Source organism: Mastigoproctus giganteus, chromosome 10 (assembly GCF_048544385.1).
Source record: "Mastigoproctus giganteus isolate SK-2022 chromosome 10, ASM4854438v1, whole genome shotgun sequence".
NCBI lineage: Eukaryota > Metazoa > Arthropoda > Arachnida > Uropygi > Thelyphonidae > Mastigoproctus > Mastigoproctus giganteus.
In genome coordinates, this window is record NC_143584.1 from 52,541,903 (window position 1) to 52,564,098 (window position 22,196).

General features: G+C 38.3%; 1 protein-coding gene across 2 annotated transcripts in view; it reads left to right on the forward strand.

Moving 5' to 3' along the window:
* LOC150079033 (twitchin-like) overlaps positions 1–22,196 on the forward strand; it is a 2,795,346-nt gene that overhangs the window by 1,459,110 nt on the left and 1,314,040 nt on the right. For both annotated transcript variants that reach the window (XM_090382361.1, XM_090382360.1), the window contains one exon: positions 7,776–8,075. In XM_090382361.1, coding sequence (XP_090238487.1) covers positions 7,776–8,075 — 300 coding nt within the window. The remainder of the gene's footprint in view (positions 1–7,775; positions 8,076–22,196) is intronic.

Sequence of the window (22,196 nt, forward strand, 5' to 3'; positions counted from 1 at the left end):
GCACCTCTTTCTTCTCCTCACCAATCTTGTTGCCCTTCTTTGTACTCGTTCTAGCAACTCTACATCCTTTCTAAAATGAGGCCTCCAGACCTGTACACAGGTCTGGAGGCCTCATTTTAGGTGAGGTGTGGCCTCACCATATTGCCTTGTATAATGGGATAATCATCTCCCTGTCCCTGCTAGCAAAATTCCTATATGTCATTGACAAGACTTCATGACCTGCCCTGGCAGCCCGTCTGCACTATTAGCAAACTTCATATTCGACTTCACAATTACCCCAGGTCTTTTTCACTTTCCACTTCCCTAAGAGTAGTACCACACAGTTGTTATGTTTCTGTTCGGTTATTGCTACCCATATGCAGTACTTTGCATTTAGCATTAGCATTAGTAGAGGCATATGATGCAAGAGAGCAAGCTTATGCAGCATCAGCCAAAAAAAAAAAAAACCCCTTCCACTTGACCCCTCCTTTCGTTCGAAATACCTGTGAAGCTGAGCCTTAAATTTATTTAGGCTATCAACTTCCACAACAAGGGATGGAAGTCTGTTACACCAACCAACTACACGCTAGCTAAAGGCAAATTTCCGCACATCTATCCTACATCTGTTTTTCCTCAATTTGAATTTATGCCCTCTCGTGATTATTCTGCTGAGGCAATATCCCATCAGCATTGAGCATGCTCAAACCATTCAAGGCTTTGTACACCTCTATCAGATCACCTCGCCGGTGCCTAATCTCCAGACACTGTAATTTGCAAAACTTAAGCCTTTCTTCATAAGAGCAACCCTTTGTTCCATTCACTAACCTTGTTGCCCTTCTCTGTACTCGTTCCAGCAGCTCTGCATCCTTCTTGAAATGAGGCCTCCAGACCTGTATACAGTACTCAAGCTGCAGCCTGACCATTGCCTTATTCAAGGGAATAATCACCTCCCTATCCCTGCTAGAAAAATTCCTGTATATCATTGATAAGACATGATGAGCTACTCTTACCGCCCATCTACACTGCTCAGAGAACTTCATATCTGCCTGCACAATTACCCCCGGTCCTTTTCATTCTCTACCACTGTCAGTGTAGTACCACAGAATTAGTAGTAGTAGTAGTAGTAGTGGCACATGATGCAAGAAAGCAAGTGTAGGAGCTTATGCAGCATCAGCCAAAAAAAAAAAAAAAAAAAAAAAAATCATCACACCATTCCCTCCAAGTGCCTGTCCAGTTCCTCCTTAAATTTATTTAACCTATCAACTTCCACAACGACAGATGGAAGTTTGTTCCAGCAATTAACCACCCGCTGGCTAAAAGCAAATTTCCGCACATCTATTCTACATCTATCCTTTCTTAATTTGAACTTATGTCCCCGTAGGTTGGTAATCTGAACAAGTGGAAGGATCCCATCAGAATTCAGCGTGCTCAACCCATTCAAGGCCTTATAGACCTCAATCAGATCACCGCGCAGGTGCCTAGTCTCCAGCCACTGCAGTTTGCAGAACTTAAGCCTCTCTTGGTAAGAGAATCCCTTCATTCTCCTCACCAATCGTGTTGCTCTTCTCTGTACACGCTCAAGCAAATCTACATCCTTCCTAAAATGAGGCCTCCAGACTTGTACGCAATACTCAAGGCGTGGCCTGACCATTGCCTTATACAGAGGGACAATCACCTCCTTTTCCCTGCTAGCAAAATTCCTATATATCATTGACAAAACCCCATGACCTGCCCTAGCAGCCTGTCTGCATTGCTCAGAAAACTTCATATCTGACTGCACAATTACTCCCAGGTCTTTTTCATTTTCTACCACCTTAAGTGTAGTACCACACAGTTGGTACGTTTCTCTGGGGTTACTTCTACCCATATGCAGTACTTTGCATTTGTCAAGGTCGAACTTCAGTTGCCACTTCTTAGCCCATCTGCCCAAATTATCTAGATCCTGTTGCAGTAGCACACTGCCATTACTGTCATTAACAACCCTGCCAACCTTTGTGTCATCTGCAAACTTCGACATTAAGCCTGATATACCTTCATCAATATCATTGATAAATACACAAAACAACAGTGGACCCAACACCGAACCCTGTGGGACTCCACTAATAACATTAGTCCACGAAGAGCAGCACCCATTGATTACCACCCTCTGTCTTCTCCCACTTAACCATCCTCTTATCCATTGTAGCAACTTACCCTTAATACCATTCTGCTCCAATTTGTACAGTAGTCTTCCATGCGCAACAGTGTCAAAAGCTTTCCTGAAATCCAAGTATATGATATCAAAATTATTTTTCGCATCCAGTTCCTTTGTGACCACATCATAATAACCAATCAAATTTGTCAGACAAGACTTTCCCTTAACAAACCCATGCTGTGTTTGAATTATTGCTGCAGTCTTGTCTAGATGATCCTGCAATGCATCTTTAACCAGTGACTCCATTATTTTACCCGGAACAGAAGTTAAACTAACAGGTCTGTAATTACTCGTGTCACCCTTCGATCCACCTTTGTGAATTGGGGACACATTTGCACATCTCCAGTCCGTGGGAACCTCCCCTGAGTCCAAGGATGCTCTCATAATTATGGCTAAGGTTTTGCTTAGTTGCTTTGCCGCCTCCTTTAAAATAACTGGATAGATCCCATCCACCCCAGGTGCCTTTCTTATGTTTAACTTCAACAATTTCTCCTCCACTTTGCTCTCAGTTATTACAAAATCATTAAGCACACTGCTACAATTTGATAACCTTCTTCCATTTTCAAACTGTAATAATTCCTCACGTGTGAATGTAGATGCAAAATACTCATTCAGTTTGTTTGCTATCTGAGCAGGATCATCAACAGTCGAACCATCGATGTCAAGTGGACCAATCATATTCATCCCCTTCCTTTTAGAGTTTATATAAGTAAAGAAATCCTTGCTGTTTTTCTTAGCATCCTTTGCCAAAGATTTCTCGTAATCCGCCTTCGCCTGCCGAACCTCCTTTGTGACCTGATTACAGACTAGCTTATATCTGCCACAGGCTTCTGCGTCACCTGATAATTTATATGCATCCCATGCATTTTTCTTCTCTGTCACGAGTCTCATTAGTTCATTTGATAACCATTTAGGCCTAAACCTTGAACGATATTTTTTAATCGGTATATAAAGTCTAGTAGCTTCCACGATTAATTCCTTGAATGCTTCCCACTTAGAATTTACTGTTGGTAACATCGTCAGTTGATCCCACTGTACAGAATTTAAAAACTGTCTGAGACCACTGTACTCCCCTTTATGGAAGCAAAAACCCTTTCCTTTACCCCTGACGGTAGTTACCTCTTTGAGTAAATCCCACTTCAGCACACTGTGATCACTGCCACCTAGTGGGTCCTTTATCTGCAAATTCTTAATACACGAATGATCACTGCTGATAACCAGATCAAGAGTGTTACTTTCTCTGGTTGCCTCTTGAACATGCTGCTGCAGAAAACAATCATCCAATAAATCCACAAAAGTCTGACTGGTGTGTGAGTGACCAACCCACAAGTTCCAGTCAATATCTGGGAAGTTAAAATCCCCCATTATAAGACATTCAGATTTACTGGCCCACTCTATTTCTCTGTACAATTGTTCATTGTACTCATTCAAATCATTAGGCCTATAACACACTCCTACCCTTATTTTTCCTTTCGCAGTGCTTATCTCGCACCAAACTGACTCAACAGAGCACTGTTCATCTATATTAACTGGGTGCACTTCCTTTGATTTTATGTTTTTCTTAATTAACAGCATAACACCCCTCCCTTTCTGTCCTGTCTATCCTTTCTGTACACATTGTCCTCCCCAAATTCCAGTTCTGCATTCCTTATATCTTTGTGACACCACGTCTCTGCTATCCCAACAATATCCGCCTTTGATGTCTTGACCAACACTTCAAATTCATCAAATTTATTTACTATACTTCTAGCATTGGTATACATGCAAATACATGAATTGTATACCAATACTAGAAGTATAGTAAATGAATTGAATTGGTATACATGAATTGATATGTTGCTCTGGGGTTGCTGTTTCCCATATGTAGTACTTTACATTTGTCAATGTTAAACTTCATTTGCCACCTCTCAGCCCATCTGCTTAACCTTTCCAGATCCTGTTGCAGCAGCATAGCGTCAGTAGCGTCCTTAACAACCCTGCCAACCTTTGTATCGTCTGCAAACTTGGACATTAAGCTTGATATACCATCATCAATATTATTTATAAATACAGAAAACAACAATGGACCCAACACTGAACCCTGAGGAACTCCACTAATAACATTAGTACACGATGAGCAGTGTCCATTAATTACCACTCTCTGTCTTCAGCCTCTCAACCACCCCTTTATCCATAGCAACAATTTGCCACCAATGCCACACTGCTCCAATTTGTGCAGCAGTCTTCCATGTGCAACAGTATCAAACGCCTTTCTAAGATACAAATATATAATATCAAAGTTATTCTCTGCATCCAATTCTTTTGTGACTACGTCATAGTATCCAATCAAATTGGTCTGGCAAGACCTTCCCTTAACAAAACCATGCTGTGTCTGAGCTATAACTGAATTCTTGTCAAGATGATCCTACAGTTCTTCTTTAACCAGTGCTTCCATTAATTTTCCTGGAACAGAAGTTAAACTCACAGGTCTATAATTACTTGTGTCAGCCTTTGATCCTCCTTTGTGAATTGGGGTTACATTTGCACATCTCCAGTCTGTGGGTACCTCCCCTGAGTCCAAGGAAACTCTCATAATTATGGCTAACGGATTGCTTACTTCCTTTGCTGCCTCCTTTAATTAGATAGATCCCATCCACCCCAGGTGCCTTTCTTGTATTTATCTTCAACAATGTCTCCTCCACTTTACACTCAATTATTACAAGATCATCTAGCTCACTGCCAGTGTTTACTTCATCTATGGCATTCCCCTTCCTGAATAACTCCTCATGTGTGAATGTAGATGCAAAATATTGATTTAGTTTGTTAGCTACCTGAGCAGGATCATGAACAGTTGAACCACCGATACCAAGTGGACCAATCTGATTCATCCCCTTCCTTCTAGAGTTTACATAAGTAAAGAATTCCTTGCTGTTTTTCTTTGCATCCCTTGCCAAAGATTTCTCGTAATCTGCCTTCGCCTGCCTAACCTCCTTTGTAACTTGGTTACAGATCAACTTATATCTATCATAGGCTTCTGTGTCATGTGTTAATTTATATGTATCCCATGCATTTTTCTTCTCTGCCATATGTCTCATTAGTTCATCTGACATCCATTTAGGCCTGAACCTTGAACAATATTTCTTAGTTGGTATGTAAAGCCTAGTAGCTTCCAAGATAAGTTCTTTGAATGCTTCCCATTTTGAGTTTGCTGTTGGTAACATCATCAGTTGGTCCCACTGTATAGAATTAAATACTGTCTCAGACCATCGTAGTCGCCTTTACAAAAGCAATAACCCTTCCCTTTACCCCTGATGGTAGTTACCTCCTTGAGTAAATCCCACTTCAGCACACTGTGATCACTGCCACCTAATGGTTCCTGTATCTGCAGATTCTTAATGCATGAAGAATCACTACTGATAATCAAATCAAGAGTATTGCTCCCTCTAGTTGCCTCCCGAACATGCTGATTTAGAAAACAATCATCCAATAAATCCACAAAAGCCTTGCTAGTGTGTTAGTGACCAACCCACAAATTCCAGTCACTATCTGGGAAATTAAAATCCCCCATTATAAGATTCTCTGATTTACTGGCCCACTCTATTTCCCTGTACAGTTTCTTATTATACTCATCAGAGTCATTAGGCCTATAGCACATTCCTACTGTCAATTTTGATCTCCCAATGCTTATGTCACACCAAACTGACTCAACACTGCACTGTCCAGCAATGTCGACTGGCTTCACTTCCTTGGATTTGTCAATGTTAAACTTCAGTTGCCACTTCACACTCCATTTGCCCAACTTATCTAGATCCAGTTGGAGTAGCATTCTGTCTTCACTGTTGTTAACAACCCTGACAACCTTTGTATCACCTGCAAACTTGGACATTAAACCTGATATACCTTCATCAATATCATTGATAAATATACAAAATGACAACCGGCCCAACACCGAACTTCGGGGAACTCCACTAATAACATTTGTCCACGAAGAGCAGTGTCCATTGATTACCACTCTATGTCGTCTCCCACTCAAACATCCCTTTATCCATTGTAGCAACTTGCCCTTAATGCTATACTTCTCCAATTTGTAAAATAGTATTCCATGTGTACTCAAAAGTGATCAAAAGCTTTCCTGAAATCATGTGATCAAAAGCTTTCCTGAAATCCAAGTATATGATAGAAAAATAATTTTTTGCATCCAGTTTCTTTGTGACCACATCATAGTATCCAATCAAACTGGTCAGACAAGACCTCTCTTTAACCAACCCATGCTGTGTTAAAATTCATCAACTTCTGGATGAGAATTACATTTTTCGATTTTAAGCCCACATCATACAACCAGGGCTAAAAATTCCCATCTCCTCCTATTTTCAGAACTCTTTTTGTGCTGCTTTACACTGTTTTTAGGATTACCACTATTCTTCACAAGGTTAGCCAATCCTTGAAGATGGTGTCAAAAATTCATGTCTGACTTCAAGCTAGACAGTAAATTTTAATCTTTAAAATTTTAGTGCTACCTTGGGAAAAATGAAAAGGGTAGTCATTAATTTATTCAAAATATTTAAAAGTACAAGGTACTGAATTTGTATCAGTCCTTGATCAACTGTAGTAGTTCTGTTATTTTAGAAAGGGTTGATATAAATGGAAGGGTGGAACTAGTTACTCCTTTTAGTTATTGGCTGGGTATCTAAAAATTTTCCTCAAAGGAGGATAAAATATAATAACCCTCATAGATATAACTGCAATTTTGATATATATTTTTTTAAATGTGTTGTGAATTTTTTAGTTTAGTTTCCTTTTTTTAATGAAGAAAAGAGGCCTCTAGAATAGATTTCATTATTTTGTTATGCTGTATTGAAGTCAATAATTTATGATTGTTAATAGCTGATTTATACCATTTCACTCAACAAGTTAAAGATCGAATTTACATCTTTGATCTTGATCTTTGACATACACAAAACTGAGAAATGTCAGTTTTGTGTGTGTCTTTCCAAAAATGAATATAAGTTTTATAAAGTAATAATATATTGTTTCCATTTACATATACTTCATAAAATAATATTGACTAAAATTGAATGGCAGTTATTTAAATTATACTTAAGTTACGTTATATCTTTAAGTGCTTCAGCAGCTGTGTGTTGATGTTTTATTATATATAAACAATACTTCTCTTAAGAGAATTATTGTTTACATATAATACAACATCAAAGCAGGTTATTGTGATAGTCTCAAAATGAAAAATCAGTACCAAAGAATCAGTAGCATCAAAAGAATTTGTCATTTCCATTTTTTAAATTTCAGTTTATAAGCAGTCAATTATGCAAGTTATTTACAAAAAAAATCCTATTATTTATGTAAATTTACAATTTAAGTAAGCATGAAGTTTCTAAAACTTTTTTTTTTTTTTTTTTTTTTTCAAAATGAAATTGTACTGAAGTGAAAACTTCAGTACAATTTCATTAAGTTCAGTACAACTTCAGACACAACTAAAATTATCTTACTTAAAGTAATCCACTTAGCTAAAAAGCAAATAATTAATTTTACTTTGTTCAAATTACTTTCATCAGCCCTCAAGCAGATTATATTATATAGCATTAAATAATGTATATTTTTAATATTTAAGATGAACCAAGCAAACCTGGAAAGCCAGAAGTGACAGATTGGGATAAAGATCATGTAGACTTAAAGTGGAATCCTCCAGAAAAAGATGGTGGTGCTCCAGTAACTGGCTATGTAATAGAAAAGAAAGATAAATGGGGTGATTGGGAAAAAGCCCTTGAAGTGCCAGGTAATCAGACAAAGGCTACAGTCCCTGACCTTGTTCAAGGTCAGCCATATGAATTCCGAGTAAAAGCAGTCAACAGAGCTGGACCAAGTGAACCAAGTGATGCCACAGACCCAATAATTGCCAAACCAAGACGATGTATGTTGAATTTCTTCCTTATTTTATTTGAACTTTAAACTTTTGTTTCTCTTTTATTTTTTTGCAGATACTTTCATCTGTGTTTAAATTGATACTGCAATTAGAAACAAAAAACAAGGTCCCTCAAGTAGTAACGGATTAGCTGAGTTATTTGAATTTTTTTTTTTTAATTATTCACTCAGAAAATTAAAGTTTTGCTGTTAAAAGTTTCTATTTGCAATTTATCACAAATGACGCAGAATATATACAAGTATTATACAGGGTTATTCAAAATGAAGTCCGGGGTTTCAAATATTTCAAACCCAGGCTCGATGTCATCTGAGTAAATCTTTTGAAACTTGGCTGCTGCTGTTGAAATGTCTTCATCATTCATTGTTGGAAATTCGACCAGGAAACCAAAAAAATGGTCGAATTCAAACATTTCAAACCCCGACCCCGGACTTCATTTTGAATAACCCTGTATAAATTTAGTATCCTAAGTTATTAGTCTCCTAAGTTTGTTTGTTTGTTTGTTTGTTTGTTTGCGTGCGTGCGTGCGTGCATGCATGTGTGTGTGTGTGTGTACACTTGTGAGCATAATCAAATTTAGTCAGGTTCATTTTTTTTTTTTAAACAGGGACCTCAGAGACACAAATTATCAGAATCTATAGTACCTTGTGTGCCATATATGAGTTGAAGATTGTTGACATTGGATTTGAATTTTTGTAGATTGTATTTTTCAGTATTACATAGGAAAGAAATATATTTATTTCAAACAAACAGAAGTAGAAAAACTAAATGAGATGAGGAAAGATTATTTGAGGAAATTTAGAATGGATATTAAATAGTTGAGATGTATTTAGATTGATATGGGAAGAAGAGAGAGAATTACAGGTGCTAATTCATAAGAACTGTGCCTCTAGAAATATCAGTATAAAATAAATTTTCTATAAATATTACTAAAGGTATTGTCATTAGTTTACTGTTATTCTGTTATTGCAAAAACAAGAATATTGGGAAAAGTTAAATTTATTGAACAAATTAACCTGCACTGAGTAAAAATCTATCCTTAATTTCTTAAGGGTAAGTTGGTAATTATTCTGTGTGCACCTTTACTTTAATTGATTTTGAGACTACTTAGCCATATTTAACTAATCAAAAAAAAATCAAAAAAATTTAATTGAAAAATTTAATAGTTAATTGATTAATATCAATAGATCAACTGTTAAAAAAAAATAAAATAAATAAATAAATACCAATGTAACTGAATTTCTTTCCTTATTGCACTTTCAACTTTATTATTATTATTATTATTATTATTATTATTATTAATACCCATATGGTGCAAGGAAGCCTGAGGCTTATGCTGCACCAGGAAAAAAAAAAAAAACATTCCCAAGTTACCCTGAGAGAGAGAGAGAGAGAGAGAGAGAGAGAGAGAGAGAGAGAGAGAGAGAGAGAGTCAAAAGTAGAAGGGAATCACCAAGAAAGAGAAGAATGATGATATCCAGCTCAGGACCCTGGGTGTGCCAAAGACTTGAATCTGATGTACATAGGATGTATATCAGCCCCTAAAATCATAATTTCAGGTAGTAGTAGTGGCATGTGATGCAAGAAAGCAAGTGTATGAGCTTATGCAGCATTAGACAAAAAAAAAAAAATCACACCATTCCCTCCAAATGTCTGTCCAGTTCCTCCTTAAATTTATTTAACCTATCAACTTCCACAACGACAGATGGAAGTTTGTTCCAGCAATTAAACACCAGCTGGCTAAAGGCAAATTTCCGCACATCTATTCTACATCTGTCTTTTCTTAATTTGAATTTATGCCCCCTTAGGTTCATAATCTGAACATGTGGAAGGATCCCATCAGAATTCAGCATGCTCAACCCATTCAAGGCCTTATAGACCTCAATCAGATCACCGCGCAGGTACGTAGTCTCCAGCCACTGCAATTTGCAGAACTTAAGCCTCTCTTGGTAAGAGGATCCCTTCATTCCCCTCACCAATCTTGTTGCCCTTCTCTGTACACGCTCAAGTAAATCTACATCCTTCCTAAAATGAGGCCTCCAGACCTGTACGCAGTACTCAAGGCATGGCCTAACCATCTTTTCCCTGCTAGCAAAATTCCTATATATCATTGACAAAACCCCATGACCTGCCCTGGCAGCCTGTCTGCATTGCTCAGAAAACTTCATATCTGACTGCACAATTACTCCCAGGTCGTTTTCATTTTCTACCACCTTAAGTGTAGTACCACACAGTTGGTACGTTTCTCTGGGGTTACTTCTACCCATATGCAGTACTTTGCATTTGTTAAGGTTAAATTTCAGTTGCCACTTCTTAGCCCATCTGCCCAAATTATCTAGATCCTGTTGCAGTAGCACACTGCCATTCCTGTCATTAACAACCCTGCCAACCTTTGTATCATCTGCAAACTTCGACATCAATATCATTGATAAATATACAAAAACAACAGAGGACCCAACACCGAACCCTGTGGGACTCCACTAATAACATTAGTCCAAGAAGAGCAGCACTCATTGATTACCACCCTCTGTCTTCTCCCACTCTATCCTTTTATCCATTGTAGCAACTTACCCTTAATACCATTCTGCTCCAATTTGTACAATAGTCTTCTATGTGCAACAGTGTCAAAAGCTTTCCTGAAATCCAAATATATGATATCAAAATAATTTTTTGCATCCAGGTCCTTTATAACCACATCATAATATCCTATCAAATTTGTCAGACAAGACTTTCCCTTAACAAACCCATGCTGTGTCCGAATTATTGCTGCAGTTTTGTCTAGATGATCCTGCAATGCATCTTTAACCAGTGACTCCATTATTTTACCCAGAACAGAAGTTAAATTAACTGGTCTGTAATTACTCGTGTCGCCCTTCGATTCCCCTTTGTGAATTGGGGATGCATTTGCACATCTCCAGTCCGTGGGGTCCTCCCCTGAGTCCAAGGATGCTCTCATAATTATGGCTAAGGGTTTGCTTAGTTGCTTTGCCACCTCTTTTAATATAACTGGATAGATCCGATCCACCCCAGGTGCCTTTCTTATGTTTAACTTCAACAATTTCTCCTCCACTTTGCTCTCAGTTATTACAAAATCATTAAGCACCCTACTACAATTTGATAATCTTCTGCCACTTTCAAACCTTAATAACTCCTCATGTGTGAATGTAGATGAAAAATACTCATTCAGTTTGTTTGCTATCTGAGCTGGATCATCAACAGTCGAACCATTGATATAAAGTGGACCAATCAGATTCATCCCCTTCCTTTTAGAGTTTATATAAGTAAAGAAATCCTTGCTGTTTTGCTTAGCATCCTTTGCCAAAGATTTCTCGTAATCTGCCTTCTCCTGCCTAACCTCCTTTGTGACCTGATTACAGACTAGCTTATATCTGCCATAGACTTCTGAGTCTCTTGATAATTTATATGCATTCCATGCATTTTTCTTCTCTGTCTCGAGTCTCATTAGTTCATTTGATAACCATTTATGCCTAAACCTTGAACAATATTTCTTAATAGGTATGAAACTTTTAGTTGCTTCCACGATTAATTCCTTGAATGCTTCCCACTTAGAATTTACTGTTGGTAACATCATCAGTTGATCCCACTGTACAGAATTTAAAAACTGTCTGTGACCACTGTACTCACCTTTATGGAAGCAATAACCTTTTCCTTTACCCCTGATGGTAATTATATCTTTAAGTAAATCCCACAACAGTACACTGTGATCACTGCCACCTAGTGGTTCCTTTATCTGCAAATTCTTAATACACGAATGATCACTGCTGATAACCAGATCAAGAGTATTACCCTCTCTGGTTGCCTCTCGAACATGCTGCTGCAGAAAACAATCATCCAATAAATCCACAAAATTCTTACTAGTGTGTGTGAGTGACCAACCCACAAGTTCCAGTCAATATCTGGGAAGTTAAATCCCCCGTTATAAGATATTCTGATTTACTAGCCCACTCTATTTCTCTGTACAATTGTTCATTGTACTCATTCGAGTCATTAGGCCTATAACACACTCCTACTCTAATTTTTGCTTTTGCAGTGCTTATGTCACACCAAACTGACTCAACAGTGACTCAACTGTTCATCTGTATCAACTGGATCCACTTCTTTTGATTTTATGTTTTTCTTAATTAACAGCATGACACCTCCTCTCTTCCTATCCTGTCTATCCTTTCTGTACACATTGTACTCCCCAAATTCCAATTCTGCATTCCTAATATCAGTGTGACACCACATCTGTGATATCCCAACAATATCCGCCTTTGATGTCTTGCCCAACACTTCAAGATAGATGACACATGCAGATGATGCCAACTAGCCTCAGAAATGATCGAGCACATTACCACAGGAAACAGGGTGATCACCCAGATGGATTATACTCACAGACCTGGCCAGGTCAGGTCTGTGAGTACCATATCACAAGTACGAATCACAGGCTGTACTACAGACCCCAATCCACAAACTATACTAGGACTGTGCCATAATAACAGATAAGGCCATCCTACACAACAGACCAGACATAACAATAATCCACAAGAAGGAAAGGGCTACCTATCTAATCAACTGAGGGTGCCCAACACTGGCAACCTCCAGAAGACCTATAAGGAATAGATCGGGAAGTACACAGACCTAAGACAGGAGGTCAAAGAAATGTGACATATGGAACAAGTAGTGACCTTCCTGGTTACCATATCAGCTTCTGTCATGGAGCCAAAGAGCCCACACAAGAGCCGCAGCAATGGGCCTGCCAGAGAAAATGAATTCCAGAAAGTCGCAATCCAGAACACCTGTTGGATAGTCAGAGAATTCCTCAACGAATAGTAATAATAGATGGACATAATAACCACCACTCATTGGTGGGTGGGAAACCCCCATTAGGGAGAAATAATGTTTATAAATTTACTTTTAGCATAGAGTAAATGATTGAAGGAATAAATTCCACCAAGCATTGAGGAGTTAGATTGTTTGAATAAATTTAAAGAAGAATGGGACAAATTATTTTTTATCTTATTCTATTTCTTTTTTTCCTAATGTTATATAAGCTTGATTCACCACCTTGTTTGCTGAAAATATCATAACATGAATACAGAATTAATGCAATCATTAATCTCCCTATAAAATTAAAAATTACCACAAGCTAGGAGGCCAACCTCTGAATTCTGTCTTACCCTAGAACCAAGGCTTGAAATTAGCATTTTAGGACCCCCTGATATATATTTGGCACCAGAAGATGTTAACCTTAATCTCAGAGTAACTTCATGTTTGTATAAATACATCTGAATAAACAACCTGTATCTTGGTGTGCATGAAGTTGAAAGTGCAATAAGGAAAGGAATTCAGCTACATTGGTATTTATTTATTTTATTTTTATTTTTAACAGTTGATCTATTTATAATAATCAATTAACCATTAAATTTTTCATTTAAAATTTGATTAGTTAAATAGGTAGGCTCAAAATCAGTTAAAGTAAGAGTGCACAATGAGTTGGTAATTATTCTCCCCCTCTTGGAAGGATTACCAACCTCCTGTCTTTATAATCATTGAAGAATCAGTAAAAGCAGTGTTCCTTTAAGAAATTAAGGATAGATTTATACTCTATGCAGGTTAACATGTTTAACAAATTTAGCTTTTCCCCAATATTATTGTTTTTGGCAATAACAAAATAACTGTAATGACAATTAACTTTGGAAATATTTATAGAAAATTCATTTTCTATTGATATTTCTAGAGCTATGTTCTAAATTAGCATCTGTTATTCCATCTCCTCTCATATCAATCTAAATACATCGCACAAATATTTAATATCCATTCAAAAGTTCATCTCAAAACTCACTTAACCAACTTTCCCGAACTTCTCATTTAGTTGTTCTACTTCTGTTCCTTTGAAACATCTTTTCTTCCTATGTAATTCTGAAAAGTACAATCTACAGAAGTTCAAATCCAATTACTCCTATTACTGCAACTCATACATTGCACAAGGTACCATAGGTTCTAATAACTTGTGTGTCTGAGGTCACCATAAAAAAAAAAAAAAAAACCTGAAGAAATTCTTTTATATGTCTAAGTGATCTCCCGTTCTCTCTAATTTTTGGTCTCATGTTTGCTGTTGATGCTTTTCTTGAAGATATTCTTCACTTTTCCAATCAACTTCTTACTCCTGTTATCCCATTGTTACCGTCATTTGGCTTATCATAACTTAGTTCTATTTTCTGCTGAAACATTCTTTCCAAAGCTGGCAGTTGATTGTGTTTTGTTTTATTTCTTTTGCTGCTAGGCTCCCTTTTTTTTTTTTTTTTTTTTTTTTTCCCCTATTGATTCAGGTGGCTGCTATGACAGCACAGTACATGGCTATGTGATGGCCTCCAGCATTGCTCCATCATTGAAGTAATCTGGTATTATTTGCCAATTAAGGCAGTCTGTGACTTGATTTTTCCCAAGATTACAGGAGCAATCCGGTTCTTTATAATGATGGTTCTTCTGTGGTCCATTATTCGCTGTTTGGTGACCTGAACAGTCAGGAATCATTCCAGCCACTTGGTATATAGTCTCGTGCCATATATTGTCATATCATTCTCTAGTTTGGTTACTTTTTAGTATGTTCGCATGATGAATGTATTAATTTCGGTATTCCACTTCATGCGTTGGCTTGTTCTTCCTTCATGGGTAATCACTAGCGCAATTGTGCAGAAAACACATCCAGTTGTTTGGGCTACACGATCGTGCCTTTCCTTGTGGTATCCATACAGGAAACAGTGTCACTTGTTGCATTGTCTTCCTCGGGAGACTTCCTCCAACGTTTCAAACTGTCCACTCTGCCTACAGCCTGAATCCGAGTGACTTTTATCTTTCACCACACTCAATGCAGTATGATCATTATTTCTCTTCAACAGCATCCATCTATGGAGATGGATCTGTTTAGCTTCACTTTCATCCAGTGGCAGGTGTTAGTTATTAGGAGTGACACAGGATGGTGTACTGTCTGCTTCAGCCATCATTTCGGTCCAAAGAACTGAATTTTGTAATTTTTATTATTATTATTATATTATTACCCCCTGATGGGGGTCCAGTACCCATTGCAGGGTAGACCCCCTGATGGGGGTCTACCAAATGCATACCTGCATTTGGTACCAGTACCCATTGCAGATGATCTAAACTACAATGGGTACTGGTACCAAATGCAGATGGTCTACCCTACAATGAGTACTGGTACCAAATGCACATGGTGTTTTTGGTTGTTATGCCCAGCTATTATTGTTCTTTGAGGAATTGATTATTCTACACATTATAGAGTTCATCAGTGTTGACGTATATAATATATATTATATGATTATTATTATTATTATTATTGTTCTTATGATGGTCTTCCAGTGGCCTTGTGTTTGCTCCCACCAAAGCAGAATTCGAACCCAGGTCCATCAGGCTAGCAGTCCAGTGTCATAACCACTGGATCACTGAACTCCCTTTAAAAAATAAAATTAAATTAAAAAAATAAATAATAATAATAATAATAATAATAATAAAGGGGTGTGATTAGTTCAGTGGTTAAATCGCTGTACCACCAATATCATGGGCTTGGGTTTGAATCCCACTGCGAAAAAAAAAGGTTGTGAAAGCCGCTTCCTCGGTCCTACAACGTTGAAGTGATGGCTGAGACAGAGAGTGGCGCTATCCATCGTTGCTCCCATAACTGATTTGAAAAGTGATTTCAAAGCTAAACAGGTCCACCTCCATAGCTAGATGAAGATGAGAAGTAGAAATATTGAACATGCTGTTTCGAGTGTGATGTAGGATAAAGTCACTCGTGTTCAGGCCTTAGGCAGAGGGTTGGCTCGAAAAGTTAGAGACTGTCTCCTGTGGATGACAATGGAGCAAGTGCCACTGTCTCCCAAATGGCTACTACAACTGAAGGGCAAGACCATCCAGCCCAACCAACTGTACTAGCGACCACCAAGGAGGGAAGAAGCCAACACATGAATTGGATCATTGAAATGAATAGGTTCATCATGCGAGCATATTATGAACTAACAAAGCTAGAGACAGACATGAAAATGTAGAGGACGAAACACACCAAGTGGTTGGAATGATTTCTGACTGTTCTGGTCACCGAACAGGGTATAGCAAACCCGAGATGGACCAACATCAAGAAGAACCTGGTAAAAGCTCCTGCAGTCTTGGAAAATATCAAGCAGGATGTGAGCGACCAACTAAAAGAACAACAAATAAGGACACAACAGAAACAGAACTGGAGAAGGAACAGCAAGTACAAGAACTACAGCCCAGAGCAGCTGAAGTGGAAACAGACTATGTCACAATATACAGAATAACAGAAGAGTGGAAAAAAGCCCTAGCAGAATTCTAGGGAATCAACCCCACAATGACCCACACCATACTGAAGCAGAGACCCAACAGAATCCTGTGGCAAGTCACAGACCACCTCAACAAGCGGATAATACCAGATAATCTCAACTACAATGAAGTAACACAAGACACCATCTGAACAGCCATATACTGTGCTGTTTTGCAGCCACCAGGATGAATGTAAGGGAAATTAGAAACCAACATAACACAAATGCAAAGTCAAGAAACCACCAGCCTGGAAAAGAGGGCTACAGCAGAAGACAGAAGAGATAAAAGTGAAGATAGGCCAAATGATTCAGTATCAATGGGGTAACAGAAGTAAGAAGCTGATCAGAAAAGTGAAAGACATCCCCAAGAATGACAACATCCAAGCAAATGTGAGGCCTATAATCAGAGGATTGAAGAATACCGTGACACCCTGTAGCAGAAACTTCTGACACTGAGAAAGAGATTTCAACATTACAGGGAGAGTGCCCAGAGAAAAAGGATATTTGATGAGAATCAGAGAGCCTTCTACATGAAAATTAAACAAGAATAGAAGGAAGACAACAGACTCCCCCCCCCCCCCAAAACCAAAAGTTACTCAAGGAGTTTTGGGGAAAACAGTGGAGCAGCAAAGTTAGCTGTAATGGCCATGCCCCCTAATTATATCTAGAAAGAAAAAAAACTAGAAATGCGCAAGACATGGCAGAATGGGAGATTCAAGAGGAAGATGTACAACAGTTGATCAGGAAGAACCACAACTACTGGTACAAGAAGTTCAGCTGCACACGCAAGCACATATCAGAGAAGTTCACCCAGATAATAATAAGAGAAGTTCACCCAGAGTTTCTGACTCCAAGAATCACCTACCTGAAGGCTAAGGACACAGACACCACAAACCCAGCAAAGTACAGATGAATCACATGTTCCCAACAATCTAAAAGATCCTGATCAGCTGCATAACTAAGAAGATATCAGGCCACTTGGAGGGCCAGAACATCTTGCCTAGCAGCAGAAAGGATGTAAACAGATTAGCAGAGGATACAAGAAGAACCACAACTGGAATGGCCTAGAGGGCCTACATCAACTACCACCTGGCCCCAGAAACAATCCAGTACATCGCCGCATGATGCTGGTTGATCACCCATACGGAGTACACTATCAGACACAACTGGGTGTCAAGGATAATACATACAAAGGTAGCACAACAAATACCAGCTGATCAAAAAAAAAATTTACTATATTACAAATGTGAGCTTCAGGCCATAGTAGAGACCTCTACTCACAGACTATACTGCTACCATGCTATAATAACAGACAAGACAATCCCACACAACAGACCAGACAAAACTCTCATAGACAAGAAGGAAATGGCTACCTACCTGATCGGCATACCGATGCCCAACAGCAGCAAAAAAGATACGAGAAAAAGGTCAGAAAGTACTCAGACCTAACACAGGAAGTCAAAGATATGTGACATATGGAACGAGTGATGACCATCCTGATCACCATTTGAATCACAGACATGGTGCCAAAGAGCCTCCATAAGAACCTAGCAGCAATAGGCTTCGCAGAGAACATTTACATGGAGCTCCAGAAGGCAGCAATCCTGAACACCTGTAGGATAATAAGAAAGTTCCTTGACCAAAACTAATAATAGTAACCAGACACAACCAGCCACTCTATGTACTTGGTACCAGTAACCATCACAGGGTTGAAATAAACCCCATAAAAGAGAAAAGTTTTATAATAATAATAAACATTATCTATTGTTTAGCAAACCTTTAGTTAAGCAACCCCCAGATCATGATGACTGTAGGCACTAAACAGCATGGTGCTATTTTTTCTTCAGTGGATCATCTCACGTAAATTCTATGCTTGGGTCCAAAAATTTCAATTTTGGTTTCATCCATCTACAATGCTTTTTCCACTCTTCAGTTATCTAATATTGATGGCTCTTAGCACAAGCTAACTTGTTTCTTTCAATTTCCAGTTTTAATAAGTATTTTTAGACTGCCACATGACCACAAAATCCTGCTTGCTTAAGATGAAGTTTCTCATCCAGACATGGGAGTTTCTCTGTTCCTATTGAACTCATGTTTCATGTGAAATAAGTCATTGATTACATTTAGAAATCAGTGTTATAGTAGTAACAACAATAGTCACCATATAGTGTAATGAAGCCAGTTTGATGCACTGGCCAAAAAAAAATGTAGATAAGAAAATACAAATTATTTGCTTCCCTCCTCACATTGGTAACTATCCAGTTGACCTTTGAATTTCCAGTTTTAAATTTAACTATGTTAGTGAGGCCAACTGTCTGAATAATTTTATTCAGACAGTTGGCCTCAACTACCTGTGAAGACAGCTTGTTCCAGCAATCAACAACTTGCTGGCTAAAAGAAAAGACGCTTTCCTACAATCTAGTCTAAAACTCTTCCTCTGTAAATTGAATTTATGCCCTTGAGTTCTGGAATTCTCTATGTTAGTGAAAATTCTGCCTTCATTCATTTTACTAACCCCTCTCAGAGCCTTATAAACCTCAATTAGGTTACCACTGAGGTACTTGGTTACCATGCTCTGTAGCCTACATATTCAGAATCTTTCCACATATTCTCGTTGTTTTGCCAATCTTACCATTTGCCCATCTTTGGACCCTTTCAAGCTCAATGTCTTATTTCAGATGAGGTCTCTATACTTGAACACACAGCATGCCAAATGTGGTCTTATACTTGCCTTATCCAGTGAGACTACAACCTCCATATCTCTGCAGGATAATGTTTGATAAATAATCAATAGGTCACCCTGAGCTTTCCTGACAGCCTGTTTACACTGCTCAGAGAACTTCATATCTGCCCATATTATAACTCCCAGATCCAGTATATGATTTTTAATTCAGGTGTATATAATTTATTTTGGGGTTTCTATACTCCCAAATGAAAGACCTTGCATTTTGCTGCATTAAACTATAGCTGCCCTTTTCTGACCATTCTTGCAACCTGTTCAAGCCATCCTGAAGGAGCATTGCTTGGTACTGATAATTAACTGTTCTACTAATCTTTATGTTGTCTGAAAATGTTTACATCAAGCTTTCTATTCTGTCATCAATGTTTTTTTATGAAAATCAGAAACAACAGTGATCAAAGAACCTATCTTTGGATGACCCCACTTCTGACTTTATACCAATCTGAAGAATATCCATTAATCACAACCGTGTGCCTTCTGCCCTGCAGCAATCCATCTTAGAATTTTTCTAGTAATCCCAACATGTTATAGCTTATACAATAACCTCTCAGTCAAATACCTTGCTAAAATCCAAATAAACTGTCTAAATTGTTCCCTATGTCCAGCTCATGAATAACTCTCTCAAAATAGCTGACTAAGTTAGTTAAACATGATTTTCCCTTAACAACATGTTGTGTGTTATTCAGGATGTCATATATGTCTAAATGTCCCTGAACTCTACTCTTATTCATTGCTTCTAAGATTTTCCCTACCATGAAGTCAGACTAACCAGTCTGTAATTACCAACTTTGCTCTTAGAACCACCTTTATGTTTTGGTGATACACTAGCAGTTCTCTAATCCAAAAGAATCTCTCCTGAGTCCAAAGATGCCTTCATAATTAACTTCAATGATTCAATATACTCCCTGGCAACCTCCCTCAAAATTATTGGGTATATGCTATCAATTCCAGGAGCCTTACTTACCTTTATGCGCCAAATTTTTTAAAATAAAATAGTCATCTGTAATTTCGAAATCACTAATTTCATATGACTCAGTCTCATTTGCATCTCTTCTCAACATGAAGAGTCTTTCTTCAGTAAAGATAGATACAATGTACCTGTTCAATTCAGTTGCAACATCAGCTGGGTTGCCTAAGATCCCCCCCCCCCCACACACACACAGTGTACAAAGGGTCTTATCTGGTTTGCTTTTTAATTCCTTGTATTCACAAAGATGAAAAATTCCTTGTCCCCCATTCTTGTATGAGAAAGAACTGGCTCTCTTAGCCAGTTCTTTCTCATACACGGCCTTGGCCACTAACCTTATCTGTGTTACTATTATAAATCAACTTGTAGGTGTTGTAGGCGTCAGTACTTTTCATCATTCTGTAACTGACCCATGCACTATCTTTTTCTGTTCTGTTTTACCAGGCAGCTCTGCATTCATCCCTTTCTGCATCCTCTCCCTGCAATATTTTATTAATGGTATGTATGTGTTCATGGCTTCTGTGATTTTTGATTTAAAGTTATTCCATAATTCAAGTGTATTTTACCCACTCTGCAATCTGCTGAATTAATAGATGCCAGTAGTGCCTTAAACTGACAAAGTCCCCTCTTCTGAAATTAAACCCCATGCCTCTACCTTTGGCGCCTCCGTAGCCAGGTGGGAAGGAGCAGCAGTGCGTAGCACACGCTTCTTGATTAGACTGGGGTTCGAGCCCGTCACCACCAAATATGGAGGATGCGGAAAGGTCAGGGAATGACCACCGCATATCCCGGAGCAATATGGCCTTAGTTGCTAATGCTCCTAAAAACCAAATAACAAACTAACAAACAAGCCTCTACCTTTAACTACTGCAAAATCTTTCTTCATCTTCTAACTGATGACTGCATGATTATTGCCTGCATGGCAGGCAATGAAACTTAAAATTCTTGTATTTTAAGTCTTGTGATGTCATATAATTTGCAAGTAATGATGAGGTAAAGAATATTCTCAAGAATAAGCTGGTACAAATAATAATCATCTAGTTTATGTATAAAAAATTTCCCCCAAAGTGAGTTCCCTCCCACTTATTCCAGTCAATCTGGAGTAGATTGAAATCACCCATAATATGACATTTCACACTTGTTTGCCCATTCCATTTGCATTTAAAGACTATATATTCATCAAAATCTTCTGGTCTGTAGATTACTTCCACTCTCATTATACATTATTTCCAATTTACTTACACCACACAGATTCTGTGCTGGCAGACATAACTTCAGAATCAGCAAAAGCTCTTTTCTTGCTGAGTCTGCTTTTGATAAGAAGCATGATACTACCATCCCTCCTATCTTTCCTAAATACATAGTGGAACTAGTGAACCCCAATTTCCAGGTGCCACCATGTTTCGGTTAGCTCTATTATGTCAGCTATTTTATTGATAACGCTCCTGACATTTCTGTAGACAGTGAAGACTAAATATGCTTTTCTATTTAATAATCTGACCCACCCCTTGATGTTATTTAGGCTTGTTTCCTTATCTTTCTTATCCCACTAATTTGAAATGTTGTTCCCAGGGGCTCACATCTGGTAAGTATGGGCTTGGTATAAACAAGGTCCTGAGCTGGATATCATCCTCTCTCTCTCTCTCTCTCTCTCGGCACCTCCGGAGCCAGGTGGGAAGGAGCAGCAGTGCATAGCACACTCTTCTTCATTAGACTGGGGTTCGAGCCCGTGACCACCAAATACGTAGGATGCGGAAAGGTCAGGGAATGACCACCGCATATTCCCGGAGCAATATGGCCTTAGTTGTTAATGCTCATAAAAACCAAATAACAAACAAACAAACATTCACACTCTCTCTCTCTCTCTCTCACACTCAAATATTTTTTATATAAATAATAATACACTCAGAACATCTTTTGCCAATGCCAGTTGTTGTGGCAACAAAGAAGGATTCCTGAGGTGAGTGCAAGCATTACTTTGACCCTTATTATTAGATAAATGAAGATCTATATTACCCTTCCCCCCCCCCTACCTAGCAGTTTTTCTG